Consider the following 20,607-nt stretch of genomic DNA (forward strand, 5'->3'; position numbering starts at 1 on the left):
AAAAGAGAAAGTGGAAAGACAGGAGAGAAGGGAAGGGTCTTTATGAATTCCTGCAAGAGGAAGCCTGAACAGAGAAGATGGGAGAGATGAGAACACATGCAGGTATGTACAGGAGCTATCATCCATGATGTACGAGGCTCCCCAAGTCCTGTCAGCTCTCCCTCACTGACTTGTTTACTGAGTGCAGAACCACTGAGCAGAGTGTTCAAAGATAAGGACAGCAGCAGATTAATCTGCACCAGTCAACAGAAGTAGGAGGGTTGTGATGAGATTAGATGGAGACATTTTTGGTTTTGATGATGAAACTAGTTTAAGGCTTTGGACCAAAGATTTGATCCTCTAAAGTATAAAATGTGACAATAACATCTTTGCAGATTTGAAGACTTATATGCACTTTTTTTTTTTTTGAGATGGCAGTTAAAGATATACAGAATGGTCATCTGTGTTTTAGAGGAAACTTCTAGGCTCTGGGTGGGTGCTGTAGGATCCTGGCCCAGCCTGGTTCTGAGCTAGAAGTGGGCAGAGTCTCCTTGGAGGGACGTCAGAGCAGTGAGCAGCAGGGCTGTCTCAGGTCTCTGTAGGTCTCAGCACACCAGGACTCAGTGCCCACCAACCCAGAGGTGTGGGCAGGCTCCTTTCTCCTCAGTCCCTCCACTGCATGCCAGCCCTGCCCTGAGACCTGGCCTGGGGTGACGGCTTGCCCACTGCCTCACAGAAGTGGTAGCTATCCCGAGGAAGAGCTTTCCAAGGTCTCATCTCAACTGCTGGGGGGCCAGGGAGTCTCCCTCATCCCCGGAGGCCTTCACTCCCAGCACTGCCCACAGGGGGCAGCCCAGTCCTGGATTACATTCTTAGTCACTCTGATCCCCCTGAGCCACTCGGAGTCCCACCAAGCTCTTAATATGAGTCTTGAACTGGCTACAAACACTCATGAAGGACTGCAGAAGCGGGTAGTGAACTCTGCTGAACTACAGCCCACATTGTGGACATGGGAGATTTACTCCATTTTGGCGGAGGACACAGTGTCCAAGAGGAGGTGGCCTGCTTGATCCAAAGCATGAGGATTAGGAATCTAACCCACAGCACAGGTTTCTGAGATGGAGCAGCTTCAATGTGCCTATGAGGCTCAGTCTACAAATGTCCTGAAACAACAGCATGGTCACCTTTATGGGGAAGGGTATGTCGCAGGAGGCTTCAATAGGAATAGACTTCATTTGCCTTCTTTCTTACAGCGCCCCCCTGCTGGGCATTACCCTCCCAGCTCATGAATTGGTCATGACCAATTCACTACAAAATAAATTGAGGGTGCCCCAATCAGCATTTCATTTTTTTCTGAAATTTAGAAGAAAAAAAGTGAAAAAAATGTCAGTGTGTAGCAGATGATAAGAGAAATGTTTTTTTTTGAAATTTTGTGACTAAGTTTGTGCCGTACTGGATCATGACATAAAAGACATTTCTTAGTGTAGTCATAGTAAAATAAACCATTCTCTGGCAAAACTCTTCTGTTTAAAGCAGGTAGGGAATTTGTGTAGGGCCAAGATGCAGATACTACAAATCCTGTGCCCGACCTCCTGGAGCCAAGTGTACCTCCAGGTCTGCACATCCCCCATGTCAGGATGGCACATGCTGCAGACCTGACATAATACCAGGAGGCAGCACACGGGCAGCGGCCCTATCACACACTCCCTTGGAGTTATGCTGCACACTGGCTGACATGGCCTCCTCCTGCTGCTGGGTGACTCAGGTCAGGTCGGGTTTACCATGGACAGCAAGGCTAAATGTTGGGTTTTCAGAGCATTTCCATCTGGAGGCAGCAGAGGAGGGCTCTCAGTGCCTGCACTGAATCCCTTATATCAATCAACGGGTGATAAGCCGTAAGGAAAGATCACAAGGCTTCCAGAAATAAAATGTTAATTAAATGAGTGAAAAGAATCACCAAATTTTTAACTGTCTAAAGATGAAAAAGGTTGCATGCATTCTTTGCTGGAGAGATTGTAAGGGACACAGCATCTCTGGGCCTTGTCATGGAACATAACATAGAAAAACTAAAGATGAAACCACCTCAGGACCCCACAACCTCACATGGGGTGCACGTCCAAAGGAAGCGGAATCGGATGCCAGGAGGTGTCTGCACTCTACGTTCTTACAGCACTTTCCACAGTGGCCGAGCCAGGACATCAGCCCAGCTCTCACCACGGTGGAGGATGAAGGGAACTTCATGGGCAGAAACATGGAACTGCATGCCGGCATCAAAAAGAAAGAAATCCTATTATTGGCAGAAGCAGTGTGGGTAAGCCTGAAGGACACTAAGTTAAGTGACATGGACCAGTTTAGAAAGACAGATCCTGCGTGACCTCATGCCTGTGGAATCCCAATGCCCATCTCCTGGGGCAAGCAGGACAGTGGCTACAGGGGTAGGGCTGCTGGTGGCATCAGGGTTCAGGCAGACAGGAATACTCTGCTGCTCCGTTCATGGTGCAGTGGCCACAGCTCAGCACTGAGCAGGGTGACCACAGCCACAGAACTCTTGGTTTTCAAAATAGCCAGAGAGAGAGGGTGTTTTGATACAAAGAAGTAACCAATGTTTGCAGTATGGATCACCAGAGTTGATGACTACATAACCCAAATAGGAATCAACACAGCACAGCTGATTTGTGTAATTATGTGTCAAAAAAGGAAAGGGACTGGGGAGCAGCACAGGGGTACAGAGCTTACCTGATATGTTCAAGGCCCTGTGTTCAATCCCCAATATTACAAAAACTAAAAATGAAAAATAAAATAAAATAAAAGGTGCACTCTATATTACGCAAACCCAAGAAACAAAAAATATAAAATTGTGAAGAATAAATTATAGTGTAAGGGTTCACACCACAAATCAAAGTGCTGAAAATATCATTAAATGTACTTTCCCATGCAGGTGAAACGTGGTTTGGGTTTAAGGGAGTCTTCAGCAAGCATTTAGAGGAAAGCAAGACTGACTGACTGGCAGATGGGCTGGAAGTGGAACAGCCTGTGAAGAGACCTCTGGATTGAGGGGCAAATGTGCGATGTCCACTCTGAGACCTGTGCACAAATGTTCACGGCAGCTTCCTTCACAGTCACCCAACAGAGGGCAGCCCCACCATCCACCACTGACCACAGGTGACTGTCAAGGACACGATGTGATACTGCTGCAATCCAAGGGAATTAAGCATGGCCGCATGTGGCTCCGTGGACACCTCTAAATGGCCCTGCTATTTGAGAGAGGCCAGGCACAGAGGGGCACTGAAGCCACAGTTCCATCACGGGCAATCTGAAAACGCCAAAGCCACAGTGGTGGCTGCTAGTGGTGGGGAGGGAGGAGACTTGGGGGTGAAAAACATTCTGTACGTCCTGGTTGTGGTGGTGGTCACGTGACCATGTGTTTGTCCAACCTGAACTCCGCGGCCTTTTAGTAGATGTAAATTCAACAAGACAGAGAAAGACAGAGAGAGAGAGAGGAGAGGAAAGGAGGAGAGGGGCGGGGGGAGGAGGGAGAGGAAAAAGAGAAGGAGAGGAAAGAGGAGGGCAGGAGAAGACAGACACCGACACCGAGGTGAGGTGGGACGCCTCTGAGCTAAGGCAACACAAGATGGATAAAGACACAGCCAGGCACAGTGCCATCCCACCAGCTCGGGAGGTTGGAGGATTGCAAATGTAAAGCCAGGCTCAAGAACTTAGCAACTTAGCAAGACCCTGTCTCTAGATAAAAGCTCTGGGGATGTGGCTCAGTGATGAAGAACTCCTGGGTTCAATCCCTGGCATCAAAACAAAATTTAAAAATAATAATAAAAAAATAAAGTCAAAGGAGCAGCCAGAAGGAAGAGAGAGAGAAGCCCCAAATCTGAAATATAAATGAAGAAGCAACAGCAACCCCAACCTAACAAGTGTCGGATACCAAATGGAACATTGTGAACCAGCTGCATCTGCAGCTACATAACTGCTGAAAGTAATGGGACGCGGGGCCCATGGCGGGATGGCTTCACGACCTCTCTTCACGCAGAAATCCTGCCCGTGGGTCCCCTCCCGCCTTCGCTGAGCATTTCAACAGAAGCTGCTTTGCTGGCTGCTTCTCCCCGGGGATTTCCCTACCAGAAAATTTTATGGCAAGGATAAAATTAACAATGCGAGGTCCACAGGAAACGGTTTCTTTTAGCAAATCTTTTTGCTTGAAATTCTGGGAAATTATGTTTTAATAGTTCAAGACCTATTATGAAATCTCTGATTTATGGGATTAGGGCTAGGTCATCGAGAGCCTTTCTCCTAAACAAAGATTTGTTAATTTCATAAGTAAAAAAATCAAGATCCCCAGCGTGAGTCGGGGCTCCTGTGATCTGTGCCGGCACCTGCGCACAGTGTGTGTTTCCATCCTATTTGCAGGACATGGGCCCTGCCCCAGCCTGGCCAGACGCAGGGATGCTCAGGCTGTCAGCCAGGCCCCTCCTGTCCTCACTCCCGTCACTGTCCCTGCAGTGTCCTCCCTTGGCTCATCTAACACTAGCTCTCTAGGTTCACTGAGATGACCGTAGCTCCTGCAGCCTCCTGCGTCAGGTCCCCTGTTCAGTCCAGACCCGGGGCCTCTGGGCGTGGTTCCTGACAGCTCACACTCACGCGTGCACATGGACATAGGCGTGTCTGAGAACAGGGGGCAGTTCAGATGAGACCGTGGTTATGCTTCCTGTCCCTCTTCAAGCCAATCTCAAGGCTGGCTTGAGAGCCTTATTTAACAAATACCTCTTAATCGAATTGTATGGGAAATCATCACTTATCACAGCTGATCAACTTGGTGGGGCTGAGTGCCAGCAGTGGCTGTTTCCACCGCAGTGAATTCCTCATTTTAGCATGCAACCCGACAGGCACTTCCATTCAACATTCTCCAGGTGTCTGCTGAGGGCTAGGCACTATTCTGTCCCCCCCCCCCCCCCGCCTCTTGATACACAGATGTGTTAAGGTTCTGTGGCTTTGGATCTCATAGTCCCTCCCCTCTTTCTCAAGAAGACAATCTCTAGGAGAAACAAGCTCGGCCACGCTTCTATGAGGCCACTGCTTTCTGAGATACCTCTGTTGGCTATCCATGGTCCTCAGAGAACATGCACCCTCACGGTGCTTACGTGCCCTGGGCTGCAGGCTCCTCCTGAATTCCTTGGTAGAGAAAGGCAAGGACCATGTGAGGCCGCTCAGCAATCACCCAGAACCAGAGGCCTGCACAGGTGTTAGGGGTGCCTCTGCTGGTGGGATGCAGGTGTGGCCACCTCCACGCTGATGTGGGACTGGTCACGAGGGTGCCTACCACAGAGGAGCAGGGTACGAGCACGCCTCAGCAGGAATGGGTACCCTTCCCTCTGATCCACAGGTTTATATCTGCCCTTGGCAGCAAATGGAATTGGTTTTGTTGGTAGTGTTATTGTTTTTCTTTCCCTAAAAGTAACACAGGGTACAATGTATGGGTGACTCAGAAAACATTCTAGCATTCCTAAGAGCCACAAATCCCAGCAGGAATGGGTGGGCCAAACAGAGCAGCTTCGATGCTGTCTGCCACTGCCTTTCTTTAAGAAGTTAACACCCATTTTCTGGAAAGCACTGGTGGCCACCCAACAACCTGGGTCAGAGCCCAAGCATTCTGTTTCAGATTTCCATGGGTGAGGGTTTCCTATGCCCCCTGGGCTGCGGTCCACATCCATTAGTGTTCTAATGCAAAAACACCAGCAAATGCACTTAAATTGCACCCAGTGCAATATGGGATTCGATTATCTATGTGGATTTCTAAATAAACACATTTAACTGGTTAGAACAGAGTGCAGGGAAATTTCCAAACCCAAACATTTCTCATGACAACCAAGTGAAAACAATTTCCTCTCTGTTTAGGGTAAGCAGGTCAATAGCAGGCCTCAGGAGGAAGCCACTGGAAGCCCAGTCTGAGGCGTCTCAGATTCTGTCCTGTTCATGCTACTTGCTCCTGAATAACAAGTCAGGGGAAAGATTATTTACTGCTGGGGTGGACACAGTGGTGCAGGGTCACTGCCTGTCTCCAGCTCCTCCAGCGGGAGCAGGTAGCTGCTGGTTGTTCTGTCGTCATCTACTGTGACCGGTAGAGCTGGGGATGTGGTGTGCTTTCCAGTGTCATCTGCTTCTCTGTCATGGCCTGCCACACAACCTTGGCAGGACAAGATGTCTGAACATCTCAGAATAAGGCAACCCACCCAGAATTCACTGAGGCAACAGAATGAAGAAAGGTTGAGCATCCCTAATCTGAAAACCCCAAGTCTTAAATGCTCAGAAACCTGAAATCTTTTGAGCACCAACAGGCAGATACAAGTAGAAAATTCTACACCGTGAAACATGGCTCCAGGCATAAAATTATTTAAAATGTTGTATAAAATTAGTTTCAGGTTTTGTGTCTACAGAGCATAAATGAATGGTATGTTTAGATTGTGTCCTGGCTCCATGATACTTCATTATATATGTGCAAATATTCCAAAATTGAACCATTCTGAAAGCTGAAATATGGTCCCAAGAATTTTGGATGATGGATCCTCATCCTGTACTAATCCCCAAATCCTAAAATCCCTGGAGGAAAAAAACAAAAACAAAAATGCTGAACACCACTGTAGATGTGACTGCTGCTATTTTTCTATTAAACTAATGTCCATGGCTTTTTAGTTTCTCATGCAAGGTGAGCGCTCTACCACTGACCTACATTCTCAAGTGCACACAGATGACTTCTGAAATCACCCTCTCAGGCTGCAGGGCAAGTACACTCTGCACCACCAGCCAATTGTAACTCTTTCACATGATCCTTCTGACATGGGAGTGACAGCTCTTTCATGTGATGGACTAGCTGCTCCTTCCTCTTCCATAGGAGTGATTACTTAGCCTTAATAAAACAATTTGCTATGGAAGATAGTTAGGCTGATTGAAACTCTGAGAATCATTCTTAGTGACACTGTTAAAAACATAATTTTGTTGTCAAATTCTAGCTTACAAACTATGAAATTGAGTGCAATGAATGTTTATTTTCTACCTTTTCTGCAGAAGGCCCTGGACTCAGAGCAGGGCTTGGATAGAGCACACGGCCCTATACGGATGCTTATGACAGATACAAGTTGTACTTAAGAAAAAAAAAAGTATACCGTAAAAATACAGTTTTAGTAACAATAATTTACACACAGAAAATCAGGACAGGAAGGTTCCAGAAAGGCTTCAAGGGTGAGGTGACATGGCAGGCATCCACCAGTTGGAGAGAGGTTGCGGCAATGAAGCGTGAATCAAAGGCTCAGGGGAAAGGGGCTGAAAGGTGCGGTGAGTCAGATCCCCAATATGAGGAAGCTTGACGTGTGCCAAAGGAATAGTGGGGATCACAGGTGGGGAGGTCCTGGGTGTTATGTTGGAGACCTCTAATTAATTCAGAAGGCAGGGGAAAGTTTGCAACAGACCTGCACCTGACCTCTGAGAGTCCTTGGGGGTCTGCAGGATTAGCAGAGGGGAGGGGCACTGGCTTCTGCTAAAGGAGTCACTGAACCCCATGAATCAACATTTACATATGACCTGCAGGAATGGCACAGGATCACAATTTCATTACTTTAAATAGTTTGTGTGAATGTTGGAAGGGTGTGTGTGTGTGTGTGTGTGTGTGTGTGTGTAGAGGTAGACGGGGGCAGGGGAGCAACTGTTTCCACTTTGCTCATCCCAGGATCCAATGAAAAACTCAGTGCCTCTAAGGTCCCCATAGGAGAAGCTGCCACTTTATCTGAGCAAAAATGTCTTCGTTCCTAGCTGTGTCATTGGCTGAGCTATCGAAAGGGCATTTTATGGTAATTTGAGCTATGACAGAAGGAATTTCAGACTTGTAAGTTGGATGCGGAAGAAATAAGAGATAAGAACCCTTTGAGCTTGTGAGTATTAGCCCATTAACGCAATCCTTCCAAACACCCCGGGGCAGAGCTTGGTCATCCATGCTCCTCTTCTACCTCACCAGCATGGTGTCCTGTCTCCCGTTGGTCACCCATACCCAGGCATGTGGTCTTTCAGTCATATGTCAGGCAGTCCTTCTGCTCATGTCACTGGTGAGTCTAAAGTGCTCATGCGACACCTCTGATCCGTAGGAACAAGGTGTCCAGGTGTCCAGCTGAGGTTCAGCTTTGACCTCAAAAAGGCACGGTTCTCTGCACAGCCGATCACTGCTACTTATTAACTTAGAGGCTACTTGTATTAGTCATAATGACCCAATGAGACGAGGACAAAGACAGCAGATCAGAAGATATCTTCTCCAATCGTGTTTTGAAAGAGAAGATTTAGTGAAGGATGACATACTTTTGTCTAGAAGAAAACCATCCTTTTACCAACTACTTATTAAGTGATGTCACTACTTAAATAAGTGAAGGTGAAGCTCATTGCTTTCTAAGTCGGAAGCCAAAGTCCTAGGTTAAGTTCTCAACAGGCTAAAAGTGTAAATTGTCTACTTCTGATACACAAATACACACATTCTATGTTAAATTTGTGTGCCTTTATTAATTCTGTGGATTTTGATCTGTATTTCAAGTGTACACATAATATTTTGGCAAAGTGAACAGCAAATTCGATCAAATGCATGAAAATATTTAATGAAAGTGATTATATAAAAATATGACATATTATTACATGCATGTAAATTAGTGAGGGGGATCTAGTTGCCTCCTGATTGTGTGGGAGCTATGGGCACTTAAGTGCTTGAACAAGAGAAAGCGAGACCTTGTTCTCTCTTGGTGTGGACGGCCATCTCACAACAGTCGGCTAGACAGAGTCTGACAGGATTCTGGTCAAGTTGCAGGTGTGTCCTGGCAATCAGGATGTCATTGGACTGAAGAGAAAGCCACTCATCTGGTCTTTGTCACATCAAGTCCTCTCTCTGGGAGCTAAGGTGACTTCTGACCACGGCATCCTAGCAGGACATTTGCATCTCCATTCTGGATGGTGGCCTCCCAGGCGAGGCTGAGCATGATCACAGAGGTCACAGTCCCTTGGGGAAGAAAGCTTCTGCTGCTTCCTCCACCTGGTTCTGCCTGAACACTCTTCATTTCTGCCTAAAATCCTTTTAACTGATTGCTCCTGTCAACCATTTGCAAGGAATCAGAGTTCCCTCAACCTGCGCTAATACAATATTACATTGATACTTAGCAAACACTTGCCTCTTTCCTTCCTTTCCGTACTAAAGATTGGAACTAGGGGTGCTCTACCTCTGAGCTATGTCCCCAGCCATTTTTATTTTTTATTTTGAGACAGGGTCTTGCTAAGTTGCTGAGGCTGGCCTGGAACTTGAGACCCACCTGCCTCAACCTCCAGAGTCTCTGCAATTCCAGGTGTAACCACTGCACTTAGGTTTTGTTTTGTTTTTGTTTTTTTCCCTCCCAGTGCTGAGGATTGATCCCTGGGCTTGGCATATGCCAGGCAAGTCCTCTACCACTGAGCTAAGTTCCCAGTCCTTGACTCTTTATTTAATAATGAGTTTTTGAAAATAAGATGAAAGTAAGAGAAAGAACATGTTTGTTAAAAACAGACAAGCCCCCTTTAAAGTGGGACTGAACTAGTGATTCCCACGGAAACTCAGCAATGTCCAGGGATGCTCGCAGGACAAAGAGTCAGTCCCATCCATATGTCAAGGCAGAGGGCCCTCCCGCGGCTTGTTTTATAGGAAGAGAACAGCCACAGAATCACCACAGACTCTCCAGCCCAGGAGTCCTCTCTGAGTCTCCGGGCTTGACTTAGCCTTCTAGGGAGCAGATTCTGCACTGTGAGCAGTTGGGAAAAACTGTGACGCCTGTGTGTGTGTGTGTGTGTGTGTGTGTGTGTGTGTGTGTGTGCAGCATCAGCTCCCCCTCCCCCCCCCCACACACAGTCAGCAGGAGATGCTGAGCAAAGACAGTAGAGTTATTTCTGACAACTGATACTCATTCTCACCCAAAGCAAGAAAACAGCCTGGATCATGGGTTCCCATTCAAATCTCCCGCCCACCTCTTCTGAGCTTTGTGGCTACCAGGCACAGATGCCCTGTGCACGGCTTCTATGTCCACAAGTGCGATGGTGCTAGCAGGGGGGTTTAAGGAGGAGAAAGAATACACAATAGAGTCCCAAGTGTTTGGTCATATGTTGTCATCACTACTAGTGTTGACAAGCTTAGTGTTAAATGGTGGCAAAACAAATTCATTTGTAACACAATTTCATCTAAGTAAATTCATCAAATGCAAAGTCAGATCTGGACTTTGAACAGATACTGATTAAAACATTTACATTTCAGGTCTCCTGTTTAATTTTTCTGTGCCTCAGTACAGCCACATGCAAAAGAAGGGGAGACCCTCTCAGGGTCTCTGGACTCTCCAGCTGTAGGAAGCTAAGGCCCAGGCTCCAATCAGTGCCCATCTGCTTCCAGAGAATTCAGGGGAGGCAGCATTGGACATTTGGAGATCTCATCACTTGAGCAAGACGTGCATTGATATTTCCATCTTAAGCGTGGCTCTTGAACTGGGACTCATGGACAGTGTTGATTCTGCACCCTGGACCTGTACGCAGACTCCTCTGCCTGTGTGCAGCAGAGCTCGGTTCTGGAGGGCAGGTCTGACTCTCTTCATCAGCTTCTCTAGGTACCTGCCATATTGTCTCTCATTACCCCTAGAAATTAGACACCAAGGGTTTCTAAAAGTTCATAAAAGGTGATAAGTGGTGGTTCAAATAATATAGACACTAATAGTGTTATTTTGTCCCCTCAGAGAATTAAGTCCATGGCGAGATAAAACTGAAATCCAAACTGCTGGGTTTCCTATGAGTTAGGATAATTTAGCACAAACACCCCAGTCCCTGTTCTCCAAAGTACAGAAGCTGAGAGTGGGGTGGGGTGTGGGTGGGGTGTCTGGGGAGTGCTGCAGAAGTATTGAAGGAGGCACAGGGAGGAGAGGAGAGCCCACCCCCCCCCACCGCCGGAGGGTGTTGCTATGGGTTGTTACTGCAGAGCTCCTGGGAAGTTTTGGCAGAACCCCATGGAACATGCCTTGGGTTGTCCAGGGCGTGCCCAAGTCCACCCAATTCTCTGGCTCACTGGGGAGCAGCAGGGCTCTAATCTCAAGCCCTTCCAGGCCAACCTGCATGTGGATGAAGCAGGGTTCTGAGAGGCTGGAGAAAAACTTCATGCAGAATGCAGAGGCCTGCAGGCCCTGGGGACACCTTCTCTTTTGCCACGTGAGATCTCCTTCTCATGCTCCTGCCGTGTTGTGACACAGCCAGGGGCCCTCACCAGATGTCTGGACTTTCTAGTCACCAGAGCTGTGAACCAAATACATTACCTAGCATTGAGTATTTTGTTATGGCAACAGAAAACAGACTCAGATGCGTGTCTTCAATCTCTCCTGCTGCTACCAAGGTTAGAGTGAAACTTGGTGGCATTGCCTTTAAGGGTACTTCCTGGGCAGGCACTTCCCATGCATCCCCTGAAGTGAAGCATCCTCTGACGACTTTCCCTCCAACCCTCCCCAACTGTGAGCGGACTTCACTCCACCTCCCTGTGCTCATACGTCACTGACCAGCGCCGCCTCTCTGCCTTCCACTTCTGTCATACATGTATAAAGGGACCTGGCACAACAAACACTGTCAAGCCATTAAGTGGCAGCACATAACTCGCTGTACCATACTCTATGTTGACATAGAGCTATCTTGGGTAAGACCAAGACCGTGGCTGCTCACTACCCAGCACCCAGCAAGTCTCTGGTCCTTTGGCCAACAAATGCTGGTCAAGGTGAAGTGTGACAGACGCCAGCACAGTGGACTGCCAGTGAGCGAGGGTGGGGTCCCATCAGCTGGGCTCATGTTTCGCCTTTGACACTCACCAACTGCGTGACCTTCAGTACGATGCTTAGCCTCCTGGAGTTTACTCTTTGGTAACATGGGAAAGATCTCCTGTGTGGGCTGCGTTACTACCCTCCTGGTCACTCTCCTTTCCTGGGACTACGTTACACCTCCTGGGCTGTTCCTCATGGGCTCCTTTGAGGGGAGCAGCCTTCCACGCCCACAGACCCTGGACTGGGCTGTGCAAGCCCCTTGGGAGGCTCACAGCAGGAATGGCACATGTCACGCCGACAAACACTAAGTGCCATCGCTTGGCTTGGCACAACAAAGGCAGGAACCAAAGAAGAGTCCAGCAACCAGGGTCCCAGGATGAAGACGACACTTGAAGAAGAGCCACCACTGATCCACAGCCTCTGTGATATGAGCAGGAAATGAGCCTGCGTCCTGCAAGTCACTGAGATATGGGTCAGCCCAGCATCACCCAGCAGGACCTGACCAGAACACCGCGCAGAGTCAGCGAGTCCTGTGGGGAGGCCACTCAGCAGAGAGGTCAGTACAGGAAGCTGAGCTCCTTTCCCTGTTCTGTTCATCCACACCCCTATATCCAGCCCCAGAGTGGGTAGGAGTAGAGGTTCAAGCTGTTCCACTAGATGAACAAATTAATATGGTGGACACACATTTAAACATTAAAATATAGAAACATTTTTTCTTCTAGTTGTTTCTTGGTTGTAAACTATGTTGAAATATGAAATATGAAATAGGTTGCTAAACTGTCCAAGAATATTTATTTACCTACTGTCTGAAAGAACCTAGACGTTCATCTTCCGGAAGCCACCACGAGACAGGATTGGCCTATAATGGAGGAAGCTGAGTCCTGCCCGGGTGTAGGGCACTGATGTTCCACACGGCTTCGGTGAGGGCATGCGCTGGACTCCGACCTCTGCACACTTCTCAGAGAGGCAAGAGGACGCCGTGTCTGTCTTGGTACAAACAAGTGCTCAGAGCATTCACTGGACTCCTCAACTCAGGCCTCAATCCAGAACCTTCAGAAACAAACGGCAGTAGCGCGGGGGAACAAGCTTCACTTTTTTCATGGAGACTGATTTTATTGTTCCCCCTCGTTTCTTGGGGTAAGCTATCACAGAGAACAGCATGTGAAAACCTTCGGATTCGCTTTTGTGTTATTTCTCAACATTTTTATATGACATTACCTAAAGAAATAACATCAATCTCTATAATCCAGTTGGTGAGTTATGAAGCTAGAGAACAAAAATATTAAAATTTGGCCTTACGTTTTCCAATGAATCTATTCATTCTCTAAAGGGAAGGATAATAAATAGTAACTAAAATTTATTGAGAAGGGCAAATTCCATGAGACTGGGGGGTGAGCCAACAGAGCACAACACACTAATATCTACATGAAATGTCATTTATCAACACCGAGTGCCTCTCATCCACCAGCGGCTGGGCCAGCACTGGAGGCTGCCAGGAGGCCACCTTGCTCTCCTGCTGAGACACGGGGAGCACTGTGAGGTATGTGCTGGCCACAAACGCATCAGTTGCTGGATTCTGAAGGCAGAGGAGATGCTGGGAAGTCAGAAGAGAGAATGCAGGCTAGTGGCCAGGGGCCTAGAGCAGGTTCTGAGGGGAGCTGGGGTGGGCCCAAAAGACAGAAGGCTCCTGAAGGAATGGAAAACCAATGAACCAGGTGCAGTCCTCAGCTCCGCTTCCCAAAAACAAAGCATGCGAGGCCGTCTGTGGGACGGAGGGAAGGTTTGCCAGCTCATAGTCATGCAGGTTCAAGGTCAGAGGCCAGGTGGCCCTCTTTGGCCTCTTGTGAGGGCCTGCCTGTGGGCAGCATCGATCACAGTGGACGGCAATGGTGGGAGTGCGTGCAGGGCTCACATCTCAAGAAGGAAGCCAGAGAGAGAGAGGGGCCTGGCTCAGGCGTCTGTAATAACTGGACTGTGCAGAATGACCTTGACCCTTCTCTTAGGACCTCACAGCCCCACAAAGTTCCACTGTCTCCCAATGTGGCCACCCTGGGGACCAAGCCTCCTGCACCTGGACCTTTAGGGGCCGTTCAGACCACTGCACTGGATAAGGATGGGCATGCCCAGCTGCCTGGCCACACTGCAGCAGTCAGAGCCTCACTCAGCCCTCGGTCTCATCGTTTAACTGTGCCTGAGCGGATGTGGCTCCTCCCAAGTGCAGTTCTGGATCTGATCCGGTTGTGATAAGGGGAGTGAGTGGCCATCACTGGGCTCCAGTGTGGACTTGGCAGCCTAAAGGACCTGGAGAGGGTCCCTCCTTGTTGACAGAGTTCAGCAGGAGGCCTGACGAGACAGAATGGAGCTGCACCTGCCTTCTGTTCCTCTCAGGAGTGAGCAGCCCCATCTGCGGCTGTGACCCTTCCCCTCCACCAGGCTGCTGTGAGCTGCTGGTGAAAAGGACCAGCTCTTTTCTTTCTTGGCTTTGGCGGAAGCCCACTGCTTCCTAAGCTCCTACCACTCAGGTGCTGGGCGTCAACATCATGAGCCACTCGCCCCTCCACCAACCCATAATGGCTAGTATGTGGGGCACCTGGGCAGTGGTCAGTTTCATGCTAACAGCCTGAGGACTTCGCGGACCCCAGGAAGAAGTTTCCATAAAGTATGTGCAGTATCGAGCAGAGGTGTGAGGAGGTGATGAGAGGAGGTGACAAGCAGGGCTGGTGGCCCAGGAGCAAGCGGTTGCGAAGGTCACCAGACGGTGTCACTCAGAGGGGGTCTCTCCACAGGTGAGACACAGCAGACCCAACAGCACGCTGTGGAGGCCTGGGGTCTCCCTGATAGACGAAGCAAGGCTTCTGAATTATGTCTGCACCGGGAAAAAGTCCTGGAGTCCATGTGCTTTGTTCAACAGGCTATTTGCAGCATGATTCGTGATTTAAAATGTTCTTTGACAGGGCAAGATATTTCATTCCACAATTCAAGTAGATCATCAAATAAAATCACATATAATCAGGTGAATAATGTAATTTGAAGGGCTGTACTGATGACATACATTTATTGAGAATAATTTCTTTGCTTCTTTAGTAGAAAATGGGCACAAGATCAGTAAGAGATTGTTATTTTTGACACAGGCAGAAACAGGATCTCTTACCAAGCAGGAACTCTTATTTCTGCTGGCAGGTTATGTGCTTGGGACTAATTACTTGCTGAAATATGCAGCCTTGGAAAGAAAAACCCATGTTCAGACCTTGCTCAGAGTTTATGGTGGTAGACATTACCATTACTAGCGCTTTCTAATATTTCTGCTTTTCGTCTCTCTCTGGGCCCTCAGCGGAGGGGCACCTGTCAACCGTGCGTGGCAGTCAAGTGCTACTCCCAGGTAGAGGCATTTACAACCCTGGTGCACCTGGCCAGGCTCCCTATGCAGGCCCAGGCCAACTCAGAAGCGTCATATTGAAACAAAGGCATCACAGGGACAGAAGCTGACCATGGACCCCATGTGGACATGCTGCTCGGAGTCCTGTGGTCTCTCTTCCACATTTGCAGGAGCGAGAAAGAAGCATCTGCTGCATTGAGTCACTGAGAATTGGGGCCATTTTGGTTTCAAAGCCACCTCAGCTAGCAACTCTTTGGCAGGGCAGCAGAGGAAAAGTGAATTTACAAAGCCCTGCCCACCGGGCCCACCTTGGCACTGGCTGAGATGACTGTGATCTGGAAATGTGCACCATCCAAGCTCAGGAAGTCTGCCCGGGAAAGGGAGCTTTCTGAAAGAGGCCCCGGTATGCGAGGCACCGCGTAGACCTGCAACTGAAACCAAGCGCTCCTGCCCTGTGGCTGAGGGTGCTGCAGGGCCGGGGTGGGGGACCTGCTGGACAGAACACAGACCCAGGTCCTGACACTGACTTCCTGGGCACAATACGCTTCCCCAGTGAAGTCCTAATGCAGAGTCCTGGTGCCCCACAGTGGGAGAAGCCACTGTGTGCAGGGTGGAGGTGACCTCAGATGGGGGCGGTGCCTCAGGTGGCAGTGGGTTTCCAGAGAGGAAATGGCTGCACACAGCTCCCAGGACGGTCCAGCACCTCCCCTGCAGGGTTATGCAAGAGGTGGGCAGGCGGGTGGCACCCTGTGCTCCACCCAGGATGCCCATGTTCCTGCTCCTGGAGAAGCTCTAGCCAACTCAGTCACGTCTTTCCCTCTCCATGTCCTCACTCAGATAAGCTGTGACAAGCAGGCCGGGGAGAAGACTTCAAAGGACACAGTGAGGAAGGATCAACACCTCTTATGTCTGCTCTGAAGAACCAGGTGCTCTTTAAAGGTAGAATTGGAATGTTCTCTAAGACCAAGACCAGCTGACTCGAGCAGTGAAGAGCAGAGCCCCAGCTGACAGCCCCGCTGGCACACGCTTTGCAGCTGCAAATGGACAAGCCCCCAAAGACCAGTGTCTGCTCTGTATTTTGAGACACTTGATGCAAGGCAGAGAACTCTGTCTGCTCTTAAATGACAAAATGCAGGAGGACATAGTGTGACTACATTTAATACAGCTCCATTGAGGGTACTCAGGATGACGCCGAGTACCCTCAATGGAGCTGTCACGTGAGCACTGCACAAGATGGCAAAGACCACCGTTCAACAACAGACTCCTGGACTGTGCCCCATAGCAATTTAATTTATGCAGTTATTGGGGAGCATTCACATTTTAGGGAAGCACTATAAGATGGAGATTGTACTCTCTGGCTTTGTGCAAAGTAGTCCTAAAATGAGAAGAGTCAGTAACTGGTGACTTGAGGCTGTGTCCCCAGAGCCACAGGAAAAGTAAAACACAAAACAAAGAAAAAAGATCTTAGTTCAAGAACTCTAAGTGGTGTGTGTAGAAAGCTTAGCCTTTGTAACCAGGATGTGTACACAGGTCAACACGAGGGACGGTGCCCATGTAGGAAGCCCTACTTGTTCTTCTGAATCTTTGTGCCTGTGAGACCACAGTCCATGGTGAGCATCAACAGATGATGGCCAGCACCTAAGCCCTGCGGTTGCCCATTTGTGTTCATCCAGTTTTCTTGGATGAATACAAACTCCATGGCTGCTTTCTGCACCAACACAACGTTGGTAGGTTGCAAAGACTCAAGTGGCCTGCAGGGTTGGAAAGCCATCCTCTGTTCCCTATGGCAGAACTTTGGCAACTCCTCGTCTGTGGGTTATTGTAAGGATGAAAATGATTCAGCACAGTGCTTGGCACATGGGAGCTCTTTTAATAAGACTGATATGCTGAGAATCTAATGTGGTTTCAATGGCCGAATCCTGTGGATCCTGAACCTCTTTACAAGAAGCTCTTGTTCAAAGTGCTTCATTTAGGAGAAAGCCAAGAGTCTCAGCTGCTCTTGATGGAAAAATGGCCACAGACAAATGTAGCCTGAAAGGGCTCTGGGGCACTACTAGTCATCCATCAGGCTGGCAAAGCTCCTGAGTCCACAGCATGCTCTGCCACTCCTGGGCACTGCTGCTGGGAGTCACAGGCACAGTGGCACAGGCCTGTGATCCCAGCTACTGGGAAGGCTCAGACAGGAGGACTGCAGGTTTGAGGCCAGCCTCAGCAACTTAGCAAGGCCTGTCTCAAAATGTTATATGCTTAAATGTAACAAAATCCAAAGGAACTATATCAACTAGATCACTGGTCAAGTACATCAGTGCTGTTTCCTTAGGAGACAGTCCTCGTCAGTGGAATGCTTCAAGCAAGCCATTCCTGGTGCAGGGTCTCACAGTACACAAATCTGCAATCCATTGACTTATGAGGAGATGTCACATGAGCTGTTTAAATTTCTTGGGTATAAAACGGGATGTTGCAAAGTCAAATGCTCCCTGAAACAAGAGGGAGAAAGAAATGAGTAAGAAGCCTCATCTATGGCAGAGTCGGGACTGGTGGGAAGAAAGACCTGTGGTCTCCTGGGTCTCTCTGCATCACCTGGGCTTGTACCCACACGGCTTGTGTCCCTGAGACTATTAGCAAAGTGGATGCTGAATCAGATCCCGGATTTGCAGGAGGGTGGCTGGACCACTCTCCCAGCTGCATGCGCTCACAGAGCACGGCCACCTGCAGGCTAGAGAAGGCAGACCATCCGCATACCCTGAGGTGGGACTCACCACTAGTGCAAGTCACAAGGAGGGGACTGCCTGTGACGCGCCTTCCTCACACTGGAGCTGCGGGAGGCTGCCCTGCACTTGCTGTGAGCTCACATCAAAAGCTGATACCGTGACCACCAGGGAAGGGAGGCCAGAGCCCAGGGGAAGATGGTGCCGATGTTCCCTAACAGACTTCATGACATACTATGGCCTGGAGCCATGTCAACGTCACATATTCAAAATAACACTAACCACGAGGAACAGTCTGTTGAAACTAAACGGAATTACATATAAAATTTCAGATACGATCACACAAAGAGAAGAAAACAATTTCAAAATACTGTGGTTCTCTGCCTTCTGATGGCACATTCTGAATAGGACGCCCATCGGGCCAGCGGCCAGCTTTCAAAACCTCCTCCAGCCACCTTGGCATTAGTGGGGATATTAGTATTATTTTGAAAATATATAAAACGAAACGAGGGAATTTTATTAAGAGTGAAGATTTTTCAGTGGAAAAGAGTGAAAAAGGTAGCTTCAGAGAGGTTGAAGATTCTGCAAGGGCACGTTTGAATTGGGAACACTGTATGAGCTCAGGATTTAGTCTTCTTAAAAAATATATTTCCTAGCTCCATCTGTCGACAAGGCCCAGAAAAGATGGCACCCAGTCGTGACGACCATCCCTGGTGTCTAGAGAGTGGTTTCAAAATGCCACTCCCCAGCAGGGAAGGCTGGGCTCCAGGAGGGACCCTGACTACAGGTCCACAGCGGAGGGCGGAGGAGACGGGAAGAGCCAGCTGTGCCAGGACCCGGGACCTCGAGGACCAGGACGACCACGAGGACCAGGAGGACCAGAGGGTCTGTGCCAAAGGGCAGGAAGTCACGAGTCCCTTCCCAGGCTGCAAGTGGAACCCTCGAAAGTCCCACAACAGAGAGGTTAGAACATCCCCCCCCCAAAGGGCAGCACAGAGGTCGAGTCCTGGCACCGAGAGATTCTACAAGACAATGGGCCGGGCTCCTCCAAGCTTATGACTTAAAGAAAAGCAAGACAAAGGGATTGGTGGGGGCAGGGGACCGCTGATCAAATAAGGAGGCTTAAAAGAGGTCATAATGAGGAGGGACGTGTGGCTTCTGGTGGCCTGCAGATTCAAACCAAGAAAAAGGACATTTTCAACATGATGGGGAAATGTATCAACTGGGTCTTTTTCGCCTGTTTCTAGTGCTGGGGATGAGCTGGCCTCGGGTCTGCAGGGCAAGCTTCTGCCACTGGGCTGCTTCAGTGCTGTGGCCAGGGACTGGGCTGAAGTTGTACTAGGGCTAGTTGTACTACTGCGGATGACAGTGGGTTAGGGCTCAGGGAGAAAATGCCTGTTGTTCTCACCTACAGAGGAAAGGGTGGTGTGAGGTTAGAGATTTTGTTTAACATATTTCAGCCCAAATCAGAAAATAGAAACAGTGAGTTTGGTCGAGCCCCGTCGACGCTAGGTGTGGATATACGACCTCCACTGTCTCTCTCTACTTCTGTGTGTGTTTGAAATTCCTCATCACATGACGAAGAATCGAGAGAGAGATTTCACACTGGAATGAAGCTGGACCTGTTTTCCCCTCATCAATTTTTTTTTCGGTACCAGAAATCAAATCCAAGGGCATTCGGCCACTGAACCACATCCCCAGGCCTTTCTTATTTTTTGAGACAAGAGACTCGCTCAGTTGCCTCAGCCTCCCAGGTCACTGGGATTGCAGGTGTGTGCCACCACGCCCGGCACAACCCCCTGGGATCTGGTCATGCAGAGTCAACCTCGGTTGACACCCTGAACTAGTGACAAGAGCTGGAGGGAGACCAGGTCGTGATGGTGCCGGTGAGAGATGGAGCGTGTAGGGACATGAGTAAATCCTGGAATCACTGACTCAGGGGCAAAGGACTGCTGTCAGAGGTGACTGACTCTTCTGTTGCCCCTGCAGAGACGACGCAGTTTTTAGTATTTTATTTTGACCACTCTGTGAACTTGAACATCCCCAGAAAAGAACGTTTTCAATACAGTGAAAACAACTAGTGAATATATACTTTTAGAGTAAAATAAAATTATAACTACTTTTCTCTCTTTTAATAGCTGCATCTCCATTGAAAGCTCAGTGTAAGACCCTAAATCCCAAAGGGAAGTGCTGCCTGCCACCTGCCACTCGACCCCCAGGAGGGGGTTTGGGACCTGTCCCGGCCCCACCTCCACATCTTTGATGTTATAATGACTCCATATTCTTTCTTTTGGGGACTCTGGTGTAGGAACACTTGTAGCTGCACAAGGTGTGACTCAGCATTGAACTTGGAGCTGACAGGAAGTGCTTTCATAACTGGGAGAAGAGCAAGGCTTGCTGTTAGCCACTCCCAGTTAACCTTGATTTCCACTCTGCGTGCTGGGATGGTTTATAGAGCAAAGCTCTGACTGTGCAAAGGCACTGAGGCTACCAGAGGCAAGGCGATGTTGTGCCAAACAGTGGCGGCAACACAACTGACTTATATTCAAAAGACCTCTTGGAATAAAACAGGACAAGACAAGTAGCAGGAGGTGGAGACGTGCTGACCCGGCTTACCTTTCAAAGCCGATCTGCCGAAACGTCTTTTCCCACGTTGAGCCTGCAACAGAGGAAACAAGGTCAGTGCCCTGCTCACTGGCTCTGT

General features: G+C 48.9%; 1 protein-coding gene across 4 annotated transcripts in view; it reads right to left on the reverse strand.

Annotated features, from left to right (window-relative positions):
• Window positions 1–20,607, reverse strand: part of PIEZO2 (piezo type mechanosensitive ion channel component 2) — a 345,423-nt gene that overhangs the window by 153,219 nt on the left and 171,597 nt on the right. For all 4 annotated transcript variants that reach the window (XM_081263438.1, XM_081263440.1, XM_081263439.1 and 1 more), the window contains exon 4: window positions 20,520–20,562. In XM_081263438.1, coding sequence (XP_081119564.1) covers window positions 20,520–20,562 — 43 coding nt within the window. The remainder of the gene's footprint in view (window positions 1–20,519; window positions 20,563–20,607) is intronic.

Source organism: Spermophilus citellus (assembly GCF_964194105.1).
Source record: "Spermophilus citellus genome assembly, chromosome: 12".
NCBI classification, from domain to species: Eukaryota; Metazoa; Chordata; class Mammalia; order Rodentia; family Sciuridae; genus Spermophilus; species Spermophilus citellus.